Raw genomic sequence first — 25,747 nt, 5'->3', positions numbered from 1 at the left:
TACACTATACACGTGTTGAAACATTTCACTACCAGTAACACAAAAATAAAAATGGCATCCCAAATGTCCTCCCAAATGTCCTCCCAGTCATCCAGGAGAATGTATTCAGTGGAGGAGGCATATGCCATGCTTGCTTCTGACTCTGACACAGCCAGTGATGCAAGCGGGGAATTTGAAGGATTTGCCTTAAGCTCCTCTTCCTCCTCTGGTGATGAGGGACCCCCTCAAAGACGCCCCCGTAGAGCAGCTGAGACCCCCCCCCAATAATTGATCTCGTATGGACCCCACCACCAGACAATTTTGAGCCCCAGGTTCCTGAGTTTTTGGCCATGCCAGGAATCCAATTTGATTCCACAGGTCTCAGAGAAATTGACTTTTTCAAATTATTTTTCTCTGATGATTTTATAAATTTAATGGTGGACCAAACTAATTTATATGCCCAGCAGTTTATTGCTCAAAACCCCACGTCATCATTTGCTAGGTGGACCCCTGTAGATGCAGTAGAGATGATGACGTTTTGGGGTCTGGTGTTTCATATGGGCATAGTAAAAAAGCCAGAAATTAGGCAATATTGGAGTACAGATGTTCTGTACAGTACTCCATTTTACCGTATGGCCATGACCCGGACTCGATTTGAGACAATTCTTAAATTTATACATTACACCGATAATGCACAGTGCCCACCCAGAGATGATCCCACCTTTGACCGGCTATTCAAAGTCAGGCCGGTCATTGATCATTTCAGTGCCAAATTTGAAGAGGTGTACATCCCTGAAAAATTTATTTGTATCGACGAGTCCCTTATACATTTTAAAGGAAGGGTTAAATTCCGCCAGTACCTTCCCAGTAAGAGGGCAAGGTATGGCATAAAAATGTATAAACTGTGTGAAAGCACCTCAGGGTACACCCACAGGTTTAGGGTTTATGAAGGGAAGGATTCAAGAATTGAACCGCCAGAATGCCCCCCCTCCCTCGTAGGTGTTAGTGGGAAAATTGTCTGGGATTTAGTGCACCCCTTCCTGGATAAAGGTTATCACCTCTATGTGGATAACTTTTACACCAGCATCCCCCTGTTTAAGGCCCTTGGTTCAAGAGGTACAGCAGCTTGCGGTACTGTGCGCAAGAACCAAAGAGGCCTCCCAAAAACGCACATTGCCCAAGTAATGAGAAGGGGTGAAAGCAGGGGAATATGCAACGAAAATATGTTGTTGGTCAAATATAAGGACAAGAGGGATGTCCTTATACTGACAACAATTCACGGAGACAGTACCACCTCCATCCCTGTACGAGGTACCAGTACCCACACCTCCAAACCTAATTGTATCCTGGATTACAATAGGTACATGGGCGGAGTTGATCTTTCAGATCAGGTACTGAAGCCGTACAGTGCCCTGCGGAAAACAAAAATCTGGTACAAGAAGGTGGCCGTGTATATCATCCAGATGGCACTGTATAACGCTTACGTGCTATTCCGTTCTACCGGCCAGAGGGGGACATTTATGCACTTTCAAGAGGAAGTCATAAAGGGCCTAATATTTGGGAACCAGCAGACAGAGGGCCCCAGTACTTCTAGTACTGGTCCCCGTATTGTACCAGGGCAGCATTTTCCTGATGAAATCCCCTCCACTGGAAAAAAGGGCAGGACACAAAAAAAAGGTGCAAAGTTTGCTATAAAAAGGGAATAAGAAAGCAAACTATTTTCCAGTGTGACACTTGCCCCGACAAACCCGGCCTATGTATAAAGGAGTGTTTTAAAATATACCACACATCTATGGAATATTAGGTTCATAATTTCACCGTGCTTCGGGGGTCTTGCTAATGCCACATAGCACCCACCATTCATTCCACCAGAATCTGAGCCGCAAAATCCAAAAATCACTCCTTCCCTTCTGAGTCCTGCCATGCACCCAACTGGTATTTTTTGGTCACATGTGAGGCATTGCCGTACTTGGGAGAAATTGGGGCACAGATTTTGGGGGGCTTTGTCTCCTTCATACCTTCTGAAAATGAAAAATTTTGAGCCAGAACTGCATTTTTGTGTAAAAAAATGTAATTTTTCATGTTCACTGCCCACTTGTATCAAAATTGGTGAAACCCCTGGGGGTTTGAAATGTACACTATACCCCTAGATGAATTCCCTGAGGGGTGTAGTTTGCAAAATGGGGTGACTTGTGGGGGGGTTCCACTGTATTGGTGCAACATAGCACCCACCATTCATTCCACCAAAATCTGTGCTGCAAAATCCAAAAATCACTCCTTCCCTTCTGAGTCCTGCCATGCACCCAACTGGTACTTTTTGGTCACATGTGAGGCATTGCCGTACTCGGGAGAAATTGGGGCACAGATTTTGGGGTGCTTTTTCTCCTTCATTCCTTGTGAAAATGAAAAATTTTGAGCCAGAACTGCATTTTTGTGTAAAAAAATGTAATTTTTCATGTTCACTGCCCACTTGTATCAAAATTGGTGAAACCCCTGGGGGTTTGAAATGTACACTATACCCCTAGATGAATTCCCTGAGGGGTGTAGTTTGCAAAATGGGGTCACTTGTGGGGGGGTTCCACTGTATTGGTGCTTGGGGGGTCTTGCTAATGCGACATAGCACCCACCAAAATTCCACCAGAATCTGAGCTGCAAAATCCAAAAATCACTCCTTCCCTTCTGAGTCCTGTCATGCACCCAACTGGTATTTTTTGGTCACATGTGAGGCATTGCCGTACTCGGGAGAAATTGGGGCACAGATTTTGGGGTGCTTTTTCTCCTTCATTCCTTGTGAAAATGAAAAATATTGAGCCAGAACTGCATTTTTGTGTAAAAAAAATTTAATTTTTCATGTTCACTGCCCACTTGTATCAAAATTGGTGAAACCCCTGGGGGTTTGAAATGTACACTATACCCCTAGATGAATTCCCTGAGGGGTGTAGTTTGCAAAATGGGGTGACTTGTGGGGGGGTTCCACTGTATTGGTGCAACATAGCACCCACCATTCATTCCACCAAAATCTGTGCTGCAAAATCCAAAAATCACTCCTTCCCTTCTGAGTCCTGCCATGCACCCAACTGGTACTTTTTGGTCACATGTGAGGCATTGCCGTACTCGGGAGAAATTGGGGCACAGATTTTGGGGTGCTTTTTCTCCTTCATACCTTCTGAAAATGAAAAATTTTGAGCCAGAACTGCATTTTTGTGTAAAAAAATGTAATTTTTCATTTTCACTGCCCACTTGTATCAAAATTGGTGAAACCCCTGGGGGTTTAAAATGTACACTATACCCCTAGATGAATTCCCTGAGGGGTGTAGTTTGCAAAATGGGGTCACTTGTGGGGGGGTTCCTAAATTTTAGCATCTTATGGTGCCTAGAAACCTACATGGTGCCTAAAAAATAATCTCATAAAAAGGAGGCTCCAAAATCAAGTAGGTGCTCCTATTATGAAGCCTGTGGTTTGGTCAACGTGCACACTAGGGCCACATATAGGATATTTATGAAAACAAAAGATTTGGGGGAATCAATTTTTAGTCACATTTCTCTAGTAAAATGTACTGTGTTCCTTAGAAAAATGTATTAAAATTGCAAATCTGCAAAAAAAATGAAATTTTGAAATTTCACCTACACTTTGTTTTAATTCCTGTGAAACACCTAAAGGGTTAACAAACTTCCAAAATGCTGTTTTGAATACTGTGAGGGGTGCAGTTTTTGAAATGGCATCATTTATGGGGGTGTCTCACATACAAGTCCCTCAAAGTCACATCAGAACTGAACTGGTCCCTAAAAAAATCAGTGTTTGAAATTTTCTTGAAAATTTGAGAATTTGCTATTCATATTGTAAGCCTCCTAGTGTCCAAAAAAATTAAAAGGAAGTTGAAATAATGATGGAAACATAAAGTAGACATATGGTCTATGTTAGTTATTAACTATTTTGAGTGGTAAGATTATTTGTCTCACAAGCAGAAAATTTAACATTTTGCAAATCGCTAAATTTTCCATTTTTTCACGACATTTTGGTATTTTTCACAAAAAAACACAGACTGTATCGACCCAAATTTACCACTAATTTGAAGTACAATGTGTCACGAGAAAACAATCTCAAAATCACTGGGATAAGTAAAAGCAAAAAAAAGTTATCCCCACTTAAGTGAGACATGTCAGATTTGAAAAAAATGGCTCTGTCAGGAACGCAAAAACTAGCTCTGTCAGGAAGGGGTTAAATCCGATTGAGAACCTCTGGTGGGACTTAAAGAAAGCAGTTGCAGTGCGCAAGCCTAAGAATTTGACTGAACTGGAGGCTTTTGCCCATGAAGAATGGGCGAAGATACCCGTAGATCGCTGCAAGACACTTGTGTCAAGCTATGCTTCACGTTTAAAAGCTGTTACAACTGTAAAAGGATGTTGTACTAAGTACTAAGACTGAATGTCACTTGGGGGTTGAATAAAAACTAATAATGATGTGAGCACAGAAAAGACATTTGTGGTTATTTCATTATAAACTTAAGTTTATATTTCTCTGACCTACAAGTGCCTCTTTCATGTAAATGTAAGCAAGATGACTGAATGATCAAAATCAATGTCAAACTGGCCAAAACATTCAATTTCAGTGGGGGTTGAATAATTTTGAAGACAACTGTATCTGTCTGTGTTACTCTAGCAGCTCACTGTCCATGTCCCTCAGCAATCACACGCCCTGAGTCCCTCCTGCCCCCTCTCACCCTGTCTTCAGCACAGAGCCTGCTCCTCTTAGTGGCACTTTTTCACTTCAGTGGGGGTGATGGAATGACATCACATAAGCCGCGCCCGAAGAAGAAGCCGCCGCTGGGACCAAGCTTTTCTGTTGGAATTACTGTTCAGGGCTTTGTTAGAGGTGGAACTCAGTTCCCCCTACCATTAGAGGTGGTGGAACTCCGTTCCACCCAGTTCCCCCTCACTTTAACTCCTGACTGTATAGGACAGATATGTGGGTGCCCACATTCACTAGCGACATAAAACCTAGCGATCAAGCTAGAGACTGAGACAATATGTCACTCAGACCTTCTATACATTTATCAGTGTGTACCCAGCTTTAGTCTACCACAGAGTGTCGTAGGACTTGGTCTATTAAGGTCTTCAATTGTGCAGGAAGGAGGCAGCACTATTTTGTAAGAAAGTAATTCCATTGATGCCCATTGATGTGTTTTTACAGGATATCTCATAAATGGTAAAGTGGGTTTATGGTATGTTGATCAAGGAGGCCATGATGTATGGAACACATCTAGGTCATGCTCAAAAAACTATTGCAAAATTCACCCATTCTCTGGCCACTGACACCTAGAAAATATCTGTCCCAAGAAAGAAAGCAGCAACATGGCGAATAGCATTGATCGGGTTATGTAAGGAAAACCCCAGTGGTGTAGAGGTAATTGGGGAGCACAAGGCTGCTACACCGCTAGGCAAGTGGGTGCTGCCTGCAAGGACATCACAGGGGCTGAAAGAAATTTCAGATGAAGCACTAGCCAATTGGAGCTTCTGGGCCAGCAGCAACAGTTAGCTATTGGCTGCTGTCCAGCAAGCTCTGATTGGCTCAGGAACTAGTGTCATATTTGAAAGTTCCGCAAGACTTAAATAGAGGGGAGCAGAAGCTCGAAAGATGTAGTTTCACTTGCTGCCAACAGATGGCAGTGTTTCAGAGATACACAAAGGGACACTAGACATCATCTAGCAGGGCAGTGTTTCAGAGATACACAAAGGGACACTAGACATCATCTAGCAGCGAGTGAAACTACATCTCTTTCTCTCACACATGCACAAACACAGAGGCAATCACAAGGTAGCAGACTAACTTTCGAAGCATTTGCTTTGAGCGGGCTTACTAGTCATATATAGAATATAGATTATATGAACGGTTATTCATTGAATTAGGTAATTCCACCATTGCATGGTAGCTCCTAACCACTTTGATTCTGCAGCAAACAATATTGATCATTATAAACCTTTATTGGGGAGGTTTCCCCCTCACAGTTACATAGGGACATCACCAAGGACAACATTATCAAGTGCTCCTACACATACACCTATTTCACAGTCACCAAGAGTTCCTCTTGCTAGATCCCAGCTAGGAGCACAAGCAGATAGGTCAGCCCAGCATACAGTATATAACAATGCTGGGATTCGTACTTTTAATTTGTTTTATTCACACATGAGCTGGGACTCTCGATATGCTTAGTAGCCCGAAAGCCATGCTAATTTTTCACTCTCTAGCAAAGATCCATTGGTACTTGTTTCCTAGCACGGCGCCCACAGTTCTACGTACGTTACCGTAGAGATATCACATTGCATCTCATCACATGCGATGCGATTTCAGTACTGTTCACTGCACCTCCACTATCCACACCACCCTGAAGCATGGAGAGCGCAGCGCGCCCTGCGAGGGGCGGCGGAACGCGTCCTCCGACTTTTTCATACCCCCACTATCCACGTCGGCGTGGAGTTGATTTTACCTAATGTGGCTAGTGCAGCAAGCCACCGAGCCTGAAGCATGGCGAGCGCAGCGAGGGGACGCGGAATACATGTAAAGTAATCCACGTCTGCTCACCACGCTTCGGGCTTGGTGGCTGGCCACACTATATAAAATCAACTCCCCCCCAAAGGTGGATAGTGGGGGTATGAAAAGGTCAAAGGATGCATTCCGCCACGCTTCGGGGTGAGGTTGATACTGGGGTTGACTCCAAACAATGGCATAGGTGCAGGTGCTTACAATTGTAAGCACCCATCACATCTCATACTATGCAGACATCACATCTCATACCATCACATCAAATTTTAAGCACCCATCACATCTCGTGGCATGGGTACTTGTACAATGAAATATCGCATTGCATTAGGCGCCATGCAATATTTAATTGTATAAGCACTCTTGTGCACTTAATATGGACATTGCATGCATCGCACAGCACTATACACTATGAGATTTCCCTACACAGAATAGCCCACTAAGCTATTTGCTTAGTGGGCACTGTGCTAGGAAACAAGTACCGACCCTTTTTTTATGTTACAAACTAAATATGCACACAGGCTGGAATATAGGGCCTTATCCTAAGTGGATCACACTGCATATTTTTTTTTTCGCTTATGGACAAAACCATGTGGTACTGTAGGTGGGGCAAATGTATAATGTGGCAGATTAGTAAACCTTAATAGGTCAGATGGTTGAAGGACAAGTGTAAATCTACACAGATGTCAAAATGTATAGACCAAATTGTATAGTCATCTTCTGACCATGAGCCCCAGCGTACATAGCTTCAACATCTATATTCCAGAAATTCTACTAAGCTTTGAACTTTTGGCTATAAACAATAAATGTAACAGTGCAGTCTTGTTCAAATATGGCAACAGACTAAAGAAGAAGCCAAAACCACAGACCATATATCTCTGCTTCTGTGTCCTGACAAGCCGCACCTGAGTAGTGTGTGGTGCATCACTCTCATTTTCAGTTCACAGAGAAAGTGGTGGTAAAACGTTAGTGGTGCAGCACACCTTTTGTCGAGGAAGCCAGATTTCTGCCATCGAAGGTGCCCCATACAGTATATTATATTGTGTACACTTGATGTCAGAGGCTTCTTCAGCTTGGATGAGCAGTACAGCTGCATTAATGTATGATGGCTGCCGGACTGGTTATATTTTGTGGTCAATAATTCGTGGGGCCTTCTTTTTTTTTTTAGAAGAGGAAGTGACACTCGCAGATCACCATCATCTTTATATAACTTTTACTGTATATATTTATTTTTTTTGCATTCCTTCTGTATTTTTTTTAGCCAATTAAGCAGATGAATAATTAACACTAAGCATAGCATGCAGTATACAGAACCAGACGAGCAGCCATGTGTAGTTTAAAATACTGTAAAATAGCAACATGATCTGTAACAGAAGCTTGCAGGGACAAATCTGAAATACAGGCAATCTGCCTGCAAACAGGAGACAGCTGGCAAATGTGTGTCTTCCAAACATTGCATCGGGCTTGTCTGCACTCCAAAACCTATAAAGGTCTCCTAAAATCCTAGTATAATACAGAAAAATTAGAATACATAAATATTTTACTACACACATACAATAAAGGTTCTCAAACTGTGGGTGCTGACCCCAAAAGTGTTGCTGACCGTCAAGCTAATGTCTTCTCTGATATCTCCATCAGTAATCCTAGGAGTCTGGTAAGTCCATTGAATAACTGGCTTAGAGATCTGAGTCACCATCAGGCAGATCTTCCCCCACCCCAGTGCTCTGCCTCTGCTGTCCTACCCAGCAGCTACTGCAACCAACAGGCTTGAAAACAGTGCAGTGCAGCATTGGCAGGTCATCAACGGACACCACAGGGTGTTCCGGCAAGCAGCAACGGGGGAGCATGAGGTGTAAGGCGGGGAGCACCCAGCACAGACTTGGGATATGTCTGTGGATTCCAAGGGGGGGCTCACTAATCATCAACCACCGCCTCTCCCTAGTCACCTCTGCCTCCTTCTTCCATCCCAGTCACCTGTTGCCATTATCGATTACCCACTGCCTCCCTGTCACTCTCTGTAATTCCATGTTACTCACTGCGACTCCTTGCCAACCTATGCCTCATCACCCTATACCATCTCCTTTGTCACCTCCTGTTTTTCCCATCCCCCACTGCCATCCTTGTGATCCTCTGCACCCAAAGCCTCAAACTCAATTCGACTGCCACCCTCTGCATCTCCCTTCCACCCCTTAACACCCACTGTATCAGCATTCCGCCTCCTCATCATCCCATGCCTCCCTCTGCTTTTCCTCATCATCCTCAAGCGGAATCGGTACATCTGTCAGAATGAACTTAGGTCTACAGTCATTAGGTCGACCCCATTAGGTCGACTGACAGGAAGGTCGACATGATTTAAGGTCGACATGGGCCAAGGTCGACATGACTTAAGGTCGAATTTGCATAAAGGTCGACATGAGGAAGGTCGACTGGTCATAAGGTCGACATGGGTTTTTCACTGTTTTTTTTTATCCGAATGTCGACACAGTCGACATGGACACAGTTGGCAATGAGAATCGGACCCTCGCATCGCTCGCAATGCTTCGGGCACGGTGGCTCGCTTCGCTCACCAGCTTTAATAACCTCCTCCACGCCCTAGTGGATGGAAGGGCATGAAATACCGCCTGTCGGCACATGTCGGCTCAAAAAAAGGGAAAAACCCCATGTCGCCCTTATGACCAGTCGACCTTTCTCATGTCGACCTTTATGCAAATTCGACCTTAAGTCATGTCGACCTTGGCCCATGTCGACCTTCCTGCCAGTCGACCTAGTGGGGTCAACCTAATGACTGTAGACCTAAGTTCATTCTAATAGATGACCGCTTCCCCCTCAAGCACCTTCTGCAATGGCATTATCTATATCTTTAGGAGAGTGCTGGTCTGGTGCTTGGAGACTTGGTTAGATGAAGGGAGTATTTATCAACTCAAATTTTTACTGACAATAAAAGTGGAACCACATATTGTTTTTATTATAATAAAGTTATTAATTATATAAAGGGCCATTTGCAGCAAGTTCTCAATTCACATGTCAGTGCAGAGAAATGGTTACCTGAAGGATGTAGAAATGGTCTAAAAATTCTTAAAAGTTTTTTTTTCCCTATGTAAGTACAGTATGTGCCAATAAAATGAACACGGTCACCATGGTAAGCACAAATTGAGATAATACAGAAATGAATACATTCTAGAGCTCGTATGGGAGATAATACCATTTCCCACAATGAGAACTTTTAATATAGTAAAGCTTTTATACTAGTGTAATGTATTGAGTTGTTGCATGGTGATCCGAATGCCTCAGAAAAAAAAAAGCCGCAAACTGAAAAAAAAAAAAAAAACCTCCAGGGTACAGTAGGTGTTACAATTGAAGCTAAGTACAGTTCTTCTGGTCATACCACACCCTTCATACAATGTTCATCTGTAACTTCCCTGCAACTCTCAGGTTTGTGGCTTATACCACACCTCTCATTGTGCCATAACTAGACATTTTGGTGCCCTGTGCCAGAAAGGGAATTGACTACAGTGCAGGTTTGATACAAAGCGATTTGGATACAGTACAGATTATAGTTTGGATACAGTGCGGGATATAGAGCAAGTTTGATACAACTAGTGATACAGTGCAAATTATATATAGGAGTCAATCCTATTAGTGCAGAGGGCCCGAGGTGCGGTTCAGATGCTGAAAACGGCACCCGAATTAAGCCGATCTCGAACCCTTCACTGGGCCGAATTCCCTTAAAATAGCTTGCACCCCTATGGAGGTGTGAGCAATTTTAAGCAAATTCAGTCCACCGTAAAGTGCGCCCGGTGCCATGAGGATTCGCAAGGGTGAATCATCTGCACAGAATAGGATTGACCCCATAGAGCAGCATACAGTGTGGGTTCGATATTGGATGGGTTGGATAAAGTCCAGGCTAGATACAATGAGAGATGGATCCAACCTACACTATATTCCTCCCTTTATCCAACCTGCTCTATATCTCGCACTGGGTCAGAAAGGTGTTGGAGTGGGGGTGTCCTGCGCTCCTTCAGGGCCTTTCATTTTAATCTTTGGAGCCCTGTACTGTTGTCACACCAACCCACTCTATCCATAAATTCTAAGGTCTAAGGGAGACCTTAAAGTGACAACGTTTAAGGCTGCCAATAAGGTAAACATGACATAGGTCAACACATGAAAAATGACAACATATATTAGGTCGACATGGAAAAGATCCACATGAATTTTTCACGGAGACAATGTCAACATAGACACACCAAAAAAAAAACACCATCCAAAAGTCCCATTGAAATCAATATGAAACCGCTGACTGGCTGAGAGCCAAGACAGACGGCTCTCTCAGCCAATCATTGACTGGCCATCGATATCATTGATTGAGAGAGCCTCACCTGCCCGGGTCCCGGTCGCTGCCAATATCGCCAGGTACACACATCGTGTATTGTGCACCTGGCTTGATTCTTAGATTCCTATGTATGATTTGTTATACCTGAGATAGGAATGACATTTGCTGTAAAGCACTCTGTAACAACTGCAAAATAATAAATGGTTAATAAAAAAATTTTTTGATAACCTATATATTATTATCCTTTATTTCTATGGAGCCAAAGAGGGGTCTACAGTGCCTTCCAATTTCCTTAACGCAACAAACAGCACACAATGGCCCATTTATTAGGTCTGATTTTTTGGCCAAGTAAAAAATATGGCTTTTGTCCTATTCAATTAGAGGGACAATTCTTTTGGAGTGGTAAAAACACCTGCATCAGCGTATTAACCACCGATCCATGTGTTTTTGCCACTTTGCCTGTAAAATTGCAGCCATTTTTGCTGCTTTTTGATGTATTATTTGGTTAAAAAATGCCCTTCATATCAGTGAAAAACAGCCGCAATTGAATAGTTGGGGATTGAATTAGATCATTTTTCTGCATAGACTTTGGCAGGTGGAAACTATCAATAAGCAGATATATCAGTGCATCCTGCTGTGTGTATGGGCACTGCAAAACACTTGTAGCCACATATGACTGACATAACAACTGGGAGGGCACATGTAAATGCCCACCCAGTTGTGACATTACAAACGGCACATTGGGCTGCCGATTGGTAAGTGTGTATGCATTTACTGATTATCAGGTCAGTTTGCCTATGATGTACACTGCATTGCCGTACACAACACTGCAGGACACGGACGTTTGTAAACATTGCTACATTATGGTATAAGTGACAGAAGGAAAAAGCATGATGAGGAAAGAGGGTCCTGCTCGAGAGAGCTTACAGTCTGTCCCACCCTATCATGATAAAAAAAGACCTAACATTATCATATAGGTAAAATGAATATGGGGATAATTATACGGTCGACAACTTTTTGGACTATGTCACAGCTTTAGGATAAAAATATGTCAAAATAAAAGGATCAGTCTGTGAGTGGGGAATGACACTGAAGCAATATGACACCTGTCCTGCAGCTGCCCTGTCTCCAGAGAGTCTAGAATTCTGTGTGGCCACTTTTAGAAGGTGATATGCGCAAGAATGATAGGGCACCTCATTTAGGATTTACAGCTACATCCTATTACTTTAGAAAGCAGAAAAGAGCAGCCACACTTCCTCGCTTTAGTAACAAAGCTTTGCAAAAGGAAGCTTGAGAGGAAAAAAAATAAAAAATCTTTACCAAAATGGGATGTTTTTACAAATTTATATAAAAATTAGAAGACTCATTTTGTATACTTATTCCAAGCAGCTAATAAAATTATTTCATAGCAGCATTTGGAAGGTTATAGAGAAAAACTTGCTAATCTATTTTACCTCTTAGCTTGGCCCAGCTGCCGGAGGGCCTTTCCTAAAAAGGCAAGGACTGTGAGTAAGAAAGCCAGCACAGAAAAGGGAGGAAAACATGGCAGGCGTGGAGTACACTAAACAAATGAAAACAACAAAAAGGAGATAAACTGTGCAGTGGGCCTTATTATATCTTCTGAGAAAATACAACCCACATTTTGCTCAGTTTGCACAGAGTGCTGTAACTTTTGGGTGTGGTACGGGACTCAGACAGTCGGGATCCCGACAGTCATTATCCCAACATCGGGATCCCGACTGCACGAAGTCAGACAGCATGGCAAGTGCAAAAAAAAACCTTGCCGGCTCGCTGTGCTCGCCACGCTGCGGGCATGGTGGCGAGCCACCTATTGTATTCTCCCTCACGAGGGAAAATAGCGGGTGGCCGTTGGGCACCCGGCTGTCGGTGTTTTGACAGTCGGGATCCCAACGTCGGCTAAATGACTGTCGGGATCCCGACGTCAGGTAAACGACTGTCGGGATCCTGACTGTCGGGAACCCGTTTGGCACCCGTAACTTTTATACTGCTTTCAGATTGCAAAATGCAGGGTCGCACCTGACTTTGAAACGGTTCAATAGTGGCTTGACCCTGCATTTTGCTCACTCTGTTCTCGGCTAATATTGCAGGTTCGCTGATGTCATGCGGGGACAGGGGAGGAGGCGGCAGCACTTGAAGCTGCTACTGCTTTAAGCACTGCTTCCTGCATCAGTGTGAACGAGAACCGGGTCAACCAAGTTAAACCGTTCACGCTGCACAGCAATGAAACAGTAGGAACCTTTCTTTTTAACGGTTCCTAGTGGTGGGTTGCTGGATCCCGTAAGCTGTTTCAGATCGCACCTACAGATGAAGCCCCTCTCGTTCATTGCCGGGGCACGCCAGAATGTCTCCGCTGGCGGAGAGTGACTATCAGACTGAGACGAGCGTGCGTCTCACACACACGCACGTCGGGACCCTGTCGGTCTCCTCTTCAGAGAGACGGGCAAGGTTAGGGTTGGGGGAGGGGAGTGCAAGTGCGGGGGACCAGCGGCAAGGTGGCAGGAACCCAGGGGGGGGGGGGGGAGCTCAGTCGGAAAGGGGCGTGCAAGCGTCTTGTGGGCGCGCCCCCCCCCCTTTCTGACGCCCGGCTCCACCTGTATTACAGTGTCAAACCGGTAACAAGGCATGAACCCGGTAATTAGGTGCGATCTAAAAAGGGGTGTCATTGGACATAGCACCTGATTGAGTTTATTGCTGATGAATGAATTCACAATCCATTTGCTTAAAGAATAACTGTGCAGGTATATTGAGCTTAGCATCATTGGCGTAACTATGAATTGGGCGCCCCCCCATTAACGGCAAGGGTGCGCAATTCATAGTTACGCCACTGACGCTAAGCTCAATATACATGCACAGTTATTCTTTAAGTAAATGGATTGTGAATTCATTCATCAGCACGCCGTTAATGGGGGGCGCCCCCCGCCGCACCCCCATCCCCCGCAGCCTTACCTGTCTTGCTGGTCCCGGCTCCCTTGCTGGCTTCATTCTTCTGCTATGGAGATGGACCAACACAAAATGTCCACCCCCATACAGCAGACAGTTTCAGAGAACTGTCTACTATATGGGGCGGACATTTTATTGTGGTCCGTCTCACTAGCAGAAGAATGACCACCATTGAAGAGAGGTAAGGCTGCGGGCGGCAGATTGGCGGGCGGAGGATGGGACGGGGCCAACTATAGCACCACAAACCCCTGGCGACCGCGGGGGCTGCGGTGCTATAGTTACGCCTCTGCTTAGCGTGCATGCACGAGCCGAAATAGCAACAAAAATAGCAAGTGTATCTATTCACAATTCGACCGACAGGAATAGGCATAGAAACCTGTTTGGGCATAGAAACCTGCCATTTTCAGGGAATGTCCAAAAAACTCAGGCGTGTCCAGACATTTTATGGGAGTGTACGTGACGTCAGCGTCCAACTAGATTAGCCTGTTTCTGCTCAAGGAGGGATTTAATTGAGGCATCCGCCCACTGCTGGGTGTCTATAGGTGCAAGTCAGTTGTTTCTGCTCAGATGCCCATTAGTAGTTAACGTGCCCGAGAGTTAAATCGTCTAAAGATCTTGATTGGGCATCTAAAGACCTGTTCTAGGTGCTTAATCTACAGACCTTGTCCCAATTTATTCTCACACCTCTGAAGGCTACGAAATGGGTCAATGGGTGTTTGGTCAGATAAACAATGGAACAGCAAACAAAGATGTTAGTGTCCCCTCCGATGGCGCCTAAAAAAGACAGATGAGGCAGAGTCTCCTCTTCTCCAAGGAATGAAAACACTATGCAGTATCCTTATTCCTCAGTGTAATACCAGTGGGAAAAGTGTTCCCTCCGGTGGGTACCCAAAAAGTAAAATACAAGTATATGGTGCAATACCACTTTATTTAACACACACATACACAAAAAACTGGGACATATGATAAAACAGTGGCCAATTACCCAGATGGTGGAGAACTGGGGTGAGCAGCTCTCATCTGCGCTAAATGAGGAGGTCAATACCCGAGATAAACCTCCAAAGTCAGGCAGGGCAGGTAACTGGTCCAAGATCCACCAAACGTCCCGTCAGAAATGGACTAAAAGCTCCACGGTTTTCAACCGTTACCGCAGTCTTTTTCAAGGAGAGTGCACTCTCCTTGAAAAAGACCGTGGTAACGGTCAAAAACGCGTGTGTGTTTTAAAAAAAGTGGTATTGCACCATATACTTGTATTTTACTTTTTGGGTACCCACCGGAGGTAACACTTTGAAATTCCCACTGGTATTACCCTGAGGAATAAGGATACTGCATTGTGTGTTCGTTCATTGGAGAAGAGGAGACGCTGCCTCATCAGGAGGAACGTGCGGTATTTGTGTGGCATTGTTTATTCACCTTTCTGAACTTGGAGAAGAGGATCCCTCCCCTATCTACAGGGTTGTACTCCTTTTTTCACCTGTCTTTTAGGCACCATCGGAGGGGACTCTCACATCTTTGTTTGCTTTAGTACTCTTTTCTGTGGTGTGGGGTCACCACTGTTGGGTGCACCCACCGTAGGCTGCCTTGGCGCTCCTACCGGCCAATCCACTCTTTTTGTTAAACAATGGAATAGCCCCGATACATGTGCAACATGTGGTCCACAATCTAGCTTTAATTAAGTGTAATTTTAAAACTGTGTGGCAAAATCTGCACTAAACCAAAACAACAACAAGTATTTATATCCTTTGTCCAACCTGCACAAGACGTACAACCAACTGGATTATATGGTGCAGGGTATAATTTGCAGTTTAACAGCATCAATAAATGAGCAATACTGATTTGACAATGACAAAAGTCATGTCAGACCAAAGGTTTTACTTGCTATGATTGTAATTTGTGGTTTAAACAGCGAGGTATGCAGTCAGTGGATAGACAATGTCTAGGTCAACACCTAAAAAGGGTCAACATACTTTAGGTTGACACTTCTGGTCGACATCAAAAGGATGGCGTGAGTTTTTCATGATTTTTTTGCGTGTCGACCTAGTATCTTCTATACCGTAACCAAACAGGGATAAGAGGCAGCACAGATGGTGTAATGGTTAGCATTACTGCCTCACAGCACAAAGGTGATGGGTTTGATTTCCACCATGGCCCTAACAGTGTGGGGGTTTCATATTCTCCCAGTACACATGTAAGTCTCCTCCGGGTCCTCCAGTCTCCACCCACAATCCAAATATATACACTTGTAGGTAAATTGTCTCCCAACCAACAAAAAAAAAAAAAAACATATAATTAACCATAGTGTGTTTGTACTTGGGCATAGTAAATGGGCCAACTTGTTCTTATCTGCTGTCAGATTCTAGGTTTCTATGATATGGTACAGATCATGCTACAATGAATCAGAAGAATAGCACTCCACACATAACAGACTACAAAAGGTGCTTGTTGGAAAAATATATACTTTAAAAGTTGTCACTTTGTACATAACCATTTAGGCTATGGAGATGTTTGAGAGAGATTGTTTTGGAATCTTAAGTCATCATTTCCTCGCTTGCTAAATAAGAGCACAACACAGCCTAATCATCTTCCAGGTCCCTGACACATGGAATGCAGCTGGTAATGGATGCTGGGGGCACGTATGGGGCAGCTTGCAGATTGCTCCCGCTTATCTTTACAGTGGAAAGTAACTTCTGGAGTACCTAACCACTTATACAAAGCAACCACAAAATGGGAATCCAAGTTCACCACCATAACAACATTACTCAGACGGATTCAGAATGTAAAGAAATGACCAGTTACCTAATTCCAACATAACCATACAGTATGCATAGAAAGACGATCTGCAGTGCAGCACATTTCATACTAAAACAACTTATGCTGCGTTCTCATTGCCGCCCCTGCAAAATCCCGGGTTTTTGTTCCCGTGTTTTTGGCGGGGCACAGAGCAACTCAGCTCTACAGACCCCATTCATACTGCACCTTAGACCCGGGAAATTCCCATGTCTGCCCCATTCACACTGCTTCCCCTGGTATGCCTGCCTTCAAGTGTGTGGCATCTAAAGCTTCTTTGATTGGCTGTTTAAAAAGCAGCTTTGAGCAATGCAATAAACATGCTTTTTTGCATTTTGTGATAAAAACCCGGGTCTAACCTGTTCACACTGCCACACACCCGTGTATTACCCTGAAAAAAACCTGTGTGTAATTCCCGGGGCATAACACGCGGGAATTTCACAAAGACCCTTTCACACTGAGACGCGACACAGGAAATTACTGCTTTCCCTGGCAAATACCCGGGTTTTTGCGGCAGTGAGAACAAGGTATAACTGGGAAATTCAGTACAATTATAATCACATCAAAACTGTTTTTTTTTTGCGGAATGCATGAATAGAAATAGCGCCACATGGTGAGCAGTTAATGTCTAATGTAAATCCATTAAAAATATACAGTGAGATGAGACTACATCTTTGTGTGACAGTCTTAATACTTAGGCCCTTATTCTAATCTGTCCAGGTCCCCAATTTTGGGCGTATGCGCAGGTGCATTTCTGCGCAGGTGCATACGCCGGGTGCGTGTGGCGACGCCGAACAGACTGTTCGCCGGATGCACGCACCCAAGACTGCGGGCGGTGGTGGATAGTCGTGCCCATGTGTTCCCATGAAATGCTGGGCGTTCCCATGGTAATTGGCCCATGACGTTGTGCCGGGAGCGGGCAGCTGACATCACCGGATGTCAGCTGCCCGCCCACTTCCTGCCGAATGTCCACGCATATCTAAGGTTAGTATCGAATGATGTGGGAGTTCCCCCTCAGCCTGCGAATGGATGTTTATGTTATACATCTATTCGCAGCCCGTGCGAATGTGCGCGTCTTGCAAGAAGGGGGCGAGCATACCAGCATTTGGTGGACAGCATCTGGTGGAATCGCAAGGCTGCGAATTTGCAGCCTTGCAAATCAACCAGAATAACCCCCTAAATGTTCCCATTGCAATATGATACAGAAACAAATAAATGACAACACCAAAGGAAGCTGCACTGGACCAACACAGATCCATGGAGTGGACATGCAACATTTCCTTCCATAGAAGGTTTATAAATAACAGTATAGTAAGTGTGTTTGTTGATTTGTTTGGACCTTTTTTTGCAGTATAAAAGGTTTGTTTTAGAAAAGGTAGGTAAATAATAATTTTATTGCAGTACATGTTTTGACACCCAAACTATTACTTATGCAATGACAACACACAAACCTTAAACGCTGAATGAATATATAGATGGGGTATAAATATTACAGCATATGCAATGCACATTGGATGCATCGGCTATACATGGCAGAATGAAAGAAGTCTAGAATTAGAAAGGTTTGAATCATAAAGTTACATAGAGAGTGTGTAAAAGGCTTTTACATAAAAGCAATGTATTACAATGTAAGCAATATACATAATGCAGAGTATTTCAGCGTATGCAATAAATGTACATGTGATGCTGCATTGCACACCCTGGCCATTAGCCCTGCTGACCACTTACCCGCACAAGGTTGCTGACAGCTGCCTGCACAGCAGCCACAGGTGCCGTGAGCTCCGGTATGGCCTTGCCATCAACCTCCCCTTCTTCATGCATGATGACCAGGTGGGAGATCTGCTGGGCCACCGGCTCCAGGATACTCTCTATGGTCTTGGTGTGGAACACAGGCATGGTGGCAGCTATGAAACACCACAGTCACCCGAGAAAAAAAATTCGGAGGGTAAAACGCAACCGCGATTCCACTCAGGAGAGAGGCACCCTCTGTGCCCTGCAATTTGGAGTCACACACGGAATGCCAACACCTGTTGCCACCTCCTGCTGTGTGCACTGGGTAGGGTGTGTGCAGCAGCCTTCCTCTCGTCCTATGCCCAGTGACTGTGGAGGTATGGCACCTTCTGCCAGGGAGTGCACCCTCCGTGCTGGGGGTGCTTCACTTTTCAGTGTCGTTGCCCTTGCTGCAGCCAGCCACCTATCCCCAATCCGGGCACCTAAAGTCTCCCGGACACTTTCACACTGCACTCCCAACTCTTCTCTGTGCCTGGGTGTCGGTGATGTCACCGCACCCCGCCCTCATACGTACGTGGGAGCCACGCCCCAGCTCCCATGCCTCAGCTTCTGACTCCTCCTCCCGCCGCGTCCATTGGATGTGCGGGATGCCACTCATACTGGGGGCACGAGCCCCGGCCCGGGACGTCACGCGCCGCCATCGCCTTTTAAGGAGAGAAGCCTGGAAGCCGGGATTCCTGCTGCTGCTGCTGCTGCCTGGGTCGTGACGTCACCGCGGAGGTCCAGGAATGTGGGGAGTGAGGTCATCGGGCGGGCTGGGGAGGAGGCTGTAGTGTAGCTAATGGGCATTGCAGGCACCAGAAAGAGATAGCAGCTGCAAGAGTATGAACCTCGTGGGCAGCTTCGATGTAGTCTCTGGGCAATGTGTCGTTATATTATAGGGAAACTGCCACATAATTAAGGTTTCCCTTATTTTTATAAAGTGAAAACGTGATATTTTGCAATTGCAGTGTTTTGTATACTGGATAACAAAACGTCTGTACTATAATCAATAAATAATCATTACATTTTGAGAAGATAATCATTCTACAGGTGATTTAAAAAAGTGCAGCTCTTAATGTTGTTATTATGGCATCATAAGCTTATTTTTGGACAAGCCCATATGTTTTGGGAATAAATTGGAATTGTGATGGAAGGGGCCGGGGTAGGGTTGCCACCTCATGCATCATCGATTCCTGGAGGACACCCCCCCCCCCCCCCCCCCCAACAAACACACACACACACACACTCCTACCTGAGTGGGTGGAGCCTAATTCAGTAAGAGGGCGGAGCTACGATCACGACTCGCGATCAGACAAACAAAAATCCCCAATAAACATAGGGAGATTATTTTAGTTGATTTTCAAAGCTGCGAATTCGCAGCCTTGCAAGTCCACCAGACGCCGCCCTGAAAATGTCTGTTTGCACGCTGGCTCTTTCGCACGGGCTGTGAATGGATGTTTAACATAAACATCCATTTGCAGGCCAGGGGCCAACTCCCAGATCTTTCAATGGTCGCCGACCATCGAATGATTTGATGAGTGTATGTATATCTACAAATATAATTTCAAAAATCAAATAGCAGTGATGTCAGCATATCAGTGCTTAAGGACTACTTCGTCCTGCACACTAGTTTTAAACTGCATGCAATGCATGATTATTCCTTTCTCAATGCTATTAGCATGCAGCCGTGTAACGAGCCAATGATATTGTTAACAGTAATTTTAAGTCATAAATGGTGCAGTTATTTTGACCTACTGACATTGTAAAAACATGACGGATGGAAGTGAATGTTCCCGCGCCATTTAAAATGAGTAACAAGTGCAAACAACATAATTGTGGGATATGGTCCATACTGTATTACTAGATTTTAAGTAAAAATATATATTAGAGTGTGTGTAAAGCAGATAGTATTGAAAAAATACTTACTGTTCCTACACATTGTCGGGGTCTCTGTCTGTGCAGGAGTTGGTGTCCCTGTGCTGCTACCACTCATCTCCACCACATCATGGTCCAGATGGTATTTAAGACTGGGTTCCCTACAGCACACATTAGGTCAGTGTCACTGACCTTTGTTATGTCATCAAAAGGCACGTCAGTGGGCTGTATTGGCTGTTAGGGGTAAAACTTTGTGAGGAGGCCCAACTGGATGATGAAATAGAAATGGGTTTAACCAGTGCTGAATTGCCAAATACTTCATTGCACTGATCGTAGTAAAGCCACTCCATTCTAGCAGCACCACTTTTATACCATTGAGGCTGTAAACTTTGTTGTAGTATTTTGAGGGAGCTTTAAATGTACTTACTACCGGCTGCTGTGTCATCACTATGCCCCTTGAGGTAAGTATCTTTGCAATGTGGGTGTACACTGTGGTATCCTTCACTGTCCAAGTGATCTGTCTTCTTATCTCTTCCCCTCTGACTATCAGCAACTTCCAATGCGCTTTGCTCTCTCTCTGTAGCACAATCGTCAGCACCCCGCCCGCTCAACCAATCATAGAACAATCTGCCCCTCAGCCAATCAGCCAGTGCCCCACCGTCTCAATTAATAAATGCTATTAACCACACCCTGTTTCTAAAAATCCAGATTGGACCCTTTCACACAGCTGGCAACCCGTGTAAGATTCCTGAAAAACCCTGGGGTGAAGTCCAGTAATTCAGTCCCGGGTCGACACTTTCAGACAGGAAAGGGGTGTTCAAGAACATTGCTACATAAAGTAGAAGGCCAAAGGATCCCGTTAAAGGAATGATGATATTTCTATACCCTTCCTTTTTAACAAACTGGGACAATTTTAAACATAAATTGCAACCTACAAAACTTTCCTGAAAATTTGCAAAAAAATAAAAATCAATAAAATAGGTATAAAAATACATTAAAAAACTCAATACAAGTAAAACTTGTTAAAAAGAAGTTAAGGACAGATTTTATTGTCACTTGAAAAAGGCAGAACAGGGCGTTGGTGGTTGCCTGGCTAAAATATTATGCAGCTTTCACCATAGCAGTAAGGGGAATAGATAGCATAACTAGGGAGGATATGAAGAGTGGTAACGTGAAAAGAGATAATGTATCAGCAAATAAGTTTTTATCAGGCAACAGGTACATTATCTCTCTCCAAAAGTTGATATACTTCCCCCTAAGGTTCCTACACAAGCTGCTTAGCCAGGCCAGCCCGGGCCTCTAGGAGGGTGTCGATTTTTCTTCTTTTGAGGATTGTTGCACCTCAATATCAATATCTAGAGAGACCAGAAAACAATATAGTACTGTAAATGACGTTATTTTATCTATGTATGTATAATTGTATAACACACTTAAGTAATTGTTGGGCTACTTACACTTTGGCTCTTTGGTTTTCTTGTATTCTGCCACCCTGTCAACATATTAATATATAATTAATAAATAAAGCTTGTGTTTTAATAATTGTTAAAATAGACAATAAAAGAAGAAACACGACATAGATTTTGACCAAACAATACCTTCTGTAGCACAGGATCACCGCAAAGATCACCAGGATCATGATGACAAAGAAGCCACAGGTGATCACCGTGCTCTTGACGGTCTCTCTTTTTATGGCTGCGTCTATGGTCTCCAAGAAGTATTCGAGTACGTCTAGAAGAGAATGTTTGTGTGAGGATTACAATATATATATATACATATATATATATATATATATATATATATATATATATATAGGTGCGGCACTCACAGCATAATAAAGAGGCAAGAAACAGTTCCTTTAAATCAACGTTTCAATTTCATTTTGTGAAATTTTCATCAGGATAAACATAAAACACAAGACATACTTTATATAACATATCACTACCATGTGAATGCAGCCAGCTAGTACAACCCCGCCTATCGGGCTGACAATGATGACATCATCGGGCTGGAAATATTTTCACCAATCCCAAAAAAGGTTACATAATGAATAACATTATAAGCAATATTGCTTGTATTGTTATTCATTATGTAACCTTTTTTTGCAGAAACTTTATGCTCCCATTTTTTGATTACATGCTTGTTACTATGGTGCTGGTTGCACGGTATGGGATTGGTAAAAAAATTTCCAGCCCGATGATGTCATCATTGTCAGCCCGATAGGCGGGGTTGTACTAGCTGGCCGCATTCACATGGTGGTGATATGTTATATAAGGTATGTCTTGTGCTTTATGTTTATCCTGATGAAAATTTCACAAAATGAAATTGAAACGTTGATTTAAAGGAACTGTTTCTTGCCTCTTTATTATGCTGTGAGTGCCGCACCTATGCTCCATGTATTATCTTCCTCTGTGAAGGCACCGTCTAAGAAATTTCTTCATTTGGAGTGCCTGGCCCCCCGCTCTATATATATATATATATATATATATATATATATATATATATATATATATATATGTGTATCGATCCCAGATTCAGGACTTCAACAGGTGGCTGACTACTAGCACCAGCTTCCTTCAAACCACCACAGGACAGACATACAGATAGACATCTCAGAGAAAGATTAATAACTTACTGTCACTCGCTGCCGCAGAGGCGCCATCATTTTCCCCACTGAATGTAGCTGGTGTTACCTCTGAAGAGAACCACAATTATTATGTATAAAATGTACATTTACTAAAACTGCTCTTAAGACAAAGGTGTAGTATGGGCGGAGCAGGTGGAGCTCATTCTCTGGGTGCCTTCTTCTGCCGGGGGTGCCAAATGCAATGATTACTTATGATATTTCACAGCTTTAAATAGAGTCCTCCTGGTAACATACACCAGGGAAACTAACAGAGCAGTTTTGGGTGCGGGTGAGGGGCTCAGATGCGAATTCACACCAGGGGCGGATTGACCAGCCTGGAAACCGGGCCATTTCCCGGTGGGCCAGCCCAAAACTCACTAAAACCGGGCCGGCAGTGCTCCCCCCTGGGCTGGCTGGGCTGCGGACTGTGCGACAGCAGGCAGCGGCCGCGGCACTTTGCCCAAATCCATAATGGCCGCGGGAGCACCTCTCATGGGCCTTTCCGTTTTCCTCCCTACTGTTGCTGCTGCTCCCAGCAGCTCCCATTCCTCCCCCTCCCCCCGGCTGATGAAACTCCGCTTCCCTCTGCCCGGCATCTGGAGCCACGAGCAGAAAGCAACAGGTATGTAGTGAACCATCACCCCCCACTCTGCATTACATACACACATCTCCCGCATTACATCTGCCGCCAACGCCACTCCCCCCTGCGCATTACATTCACCATCCGCCGCCGCCACCCCCACATTACATACATTACGTTTAAGATAAACATCCATTCGCCGATCATCGAATGATGTGGAACATGCACGCATATCTAATTGACTTTCAGGTCACTTAGATTTGCATGCGCCCACGGGGATGTCAGCTGTCCTCCCCCGACACCAACGTCACGGCCCATTACCATGAAATGCTGGGCATTCCTATGGGCGCGACTATCCTCCGCCATCCCACGCCTCCCGGACGCAGCCTTGGGTGTGTGCACCCAGCGAACACTCTGTTCGCTGTGGCCACACATACCTGGCATATACACATGAGCAGAAATGCATCTGGGCATATGCCAAATATCGGTCCCCGTGCAAACGAACGATTGCTGCGAAAGAACCTGAATAAGGACCTAGGTGTATTTGGCAAACTGTGCATGTGTAGAAGTGTACATACGTGTCTATGTATCTCTGATGCTTCTGACTCATTTCTCTATATACAGATGAATACACACACACATTTATGGGAATCATGGAATTGTCTGTTTCTGACCAATCATAACAGTAATTACTCATTTTGGAACCCTCTGCCAGAAAGGGAATATATTGCAGAATTCTTATTGTATATAAGCAGATGCTGATGCAGATGAATTTGGAAAGGTTCTAATTGCACTACATGTCAAGTGATTTCTAAACAAAATATACTCTATATTTGGTAATTAGTAGAGACAGGATTATATGCATTTGCATATTTGCATATGCATTTGCATATTTTGCCCATTCTCACTGGTTATTGCATATTTTACCTAAAATCTAGTGATGGTGCATATTTTAGGCCCAGCCCTCTTCCCACCCGCGAGTCACAGCACTGCTTTGACCTGCTGCTGCTGGCCAGGTAGTGGTAGAGTGTGCAGGCTGGGGCAATATGTGCGCAGTGTGGGGAACCTTGGATGTACGATATGTCTGACACTGCTCTAGGCTGCCAATCCATGTTGATAAAAGTCAGTCAGGGCGGATACCATTATGAAGCTCTTGAACCTTTGCCTGCCCCTGGCCTGGGACTTTACACCAAGAGACAGACTTCTGCAGCAGAGGAGGCGGGCAGAAGGGTTGTGACATCACGCGGCGCAGAGAAAATGCTGCGTTACAGTGAGTATGCGGCACAGGGAGGAAGCCTTCCACTGCGCCCTCACACGCTATGCTGACATTTGATCCATTGGCGCTGGACATGAGGGTCCGTGCAGTTTATGCAAGAAGAGCTTTGGACGCTGCAGTCTGCTGTAGCAGCCAGGAAGAAAAAAAATCGGTACTTATGTAATATCTGGGCTCCCGTTTTTCTTATGAGACCACTCGCCTCACTATATAAAATCAACTCCATGCGTAGTTGGATAGTAGGGGTATGAAAAAATGGGGTGCATTTAACATGGGAGCCCAGATAATACATAAGTACCAAAAAATCCTGTGTATAGCACTAGACATCTGCAGACATCTGTGGGCCTATTTTTGAGGTTTATTTGCAACTAATTGTATGCTGATTTTTAAATAAATAAGTTAAAAATTACGGTACTTATGTAGTAACTGGGCTGCCGATTTCTAAATCGGGTCGGATCGGGAGATCGCATCGCATCGCATGCGACCATGCGATTCGATGCGATGCGATGCGATGCGATGCGATGCGATGACCCGATTTTTCCATAGGAATCAATGTTAAAATGGACTGAGTCCATTTTAACATGGAATTCAATGGGAAAAATGGGTCCTTTTCATACCCCTACTATCCAAGTGGGCATGGAGTTGGATATAAACCTGTGGCGAGCGTAGCGAGCCACCGAGCCCGAAGCGTGGCGAGCGAAGCGTGCCCCGCGAGGGGACGAATACCGTCCCCTCGCGGGGCTCGCTTCGCTCGCCACGCTTCGGGCTCGGTGGCTCGCTACGCTCGCCACAGGTTTATATCCAACTCCATGCCCACTTGGATAGTAGGGGTATGAAAAGGACCCATTTTTCCATAGGAATCATTTTAACATTGATTCCTATGGAAAAATCGGGTCATCGCATCCGATATCGGATGCGATGCGATGCGATGCGATATCGCATCGCATCGCATCTGATTGTATGCCTTAACTTAAGGCATACAATCAAAAAATCGGCAGCCCAGTTACTACATAAGTACCAAAATTACT

At 44.4% G+C, this 25,747-nt stretch overlaps 1 protein-coding gene and 1 long non-coding RNA gene across 3 annotated transcripts in view; both read right to left on the bottom strand.

Annotated features, from left to right (window-relative positions):
* Positions 1-18,913, bottom strand: part of VCL (vinculin) — a 106,674-nt gene extending 87,761 nt beyond the window's left edge. Inside the window, exon 1 of one of the 2 annotated variants that reach the window (XM_083146200.1) lies at positions 18,324-18,913. In XM_083146200.1, coding sequence (XP_083002326.1) covers positions 18,324-18,491 — 168 coding nt within the window. In that variant the 5' untranslated portion in view covers positions 18,492-18,913. The remainder of the gene's footprint in view (positions 1-18,323) is intronic. The other variant, XM_083146201.1, reaches the window with a different exon arrangement.
* A 2,374-nt stretch (positions 18,914-21,287) lies between these two features.
* LOC146006963 (uncharacterized) lies at positions 21,288-23,861 on the bottom strand. The gene is made up of 4 exons (XR_014444150.1): positions 22,876-23,861; positions 21,839-21,971; positions 21,698-21,732; positions 21,288-21,598 (listed from the first exon to the last, which is right to left on the bottom strand). It is a non-coding gene; the product is annotated as an uncharacterized LOC146006963 (long non-coding RNA).
* Between the last annotated feature and the right edge of the window lie 1,886 nt (positions 23,862-25,747).

Source organism: Crinia signifera, chromosome 6 (genome assembly GCF_055691185.1).
Source record: "Crinia signifera chromosome 6, ASM5569118v1, whole genome shotgun sequence".
NCBI classification, from domain to species: Eukaryota; Metazoa; Chordata; class Amphibia; order Anura; family Myobatrachidae; genus Crinia; species Crinia signifera.
This window is presented reverse-complemented; position numbering and strand designations above follow the sequence as displayed.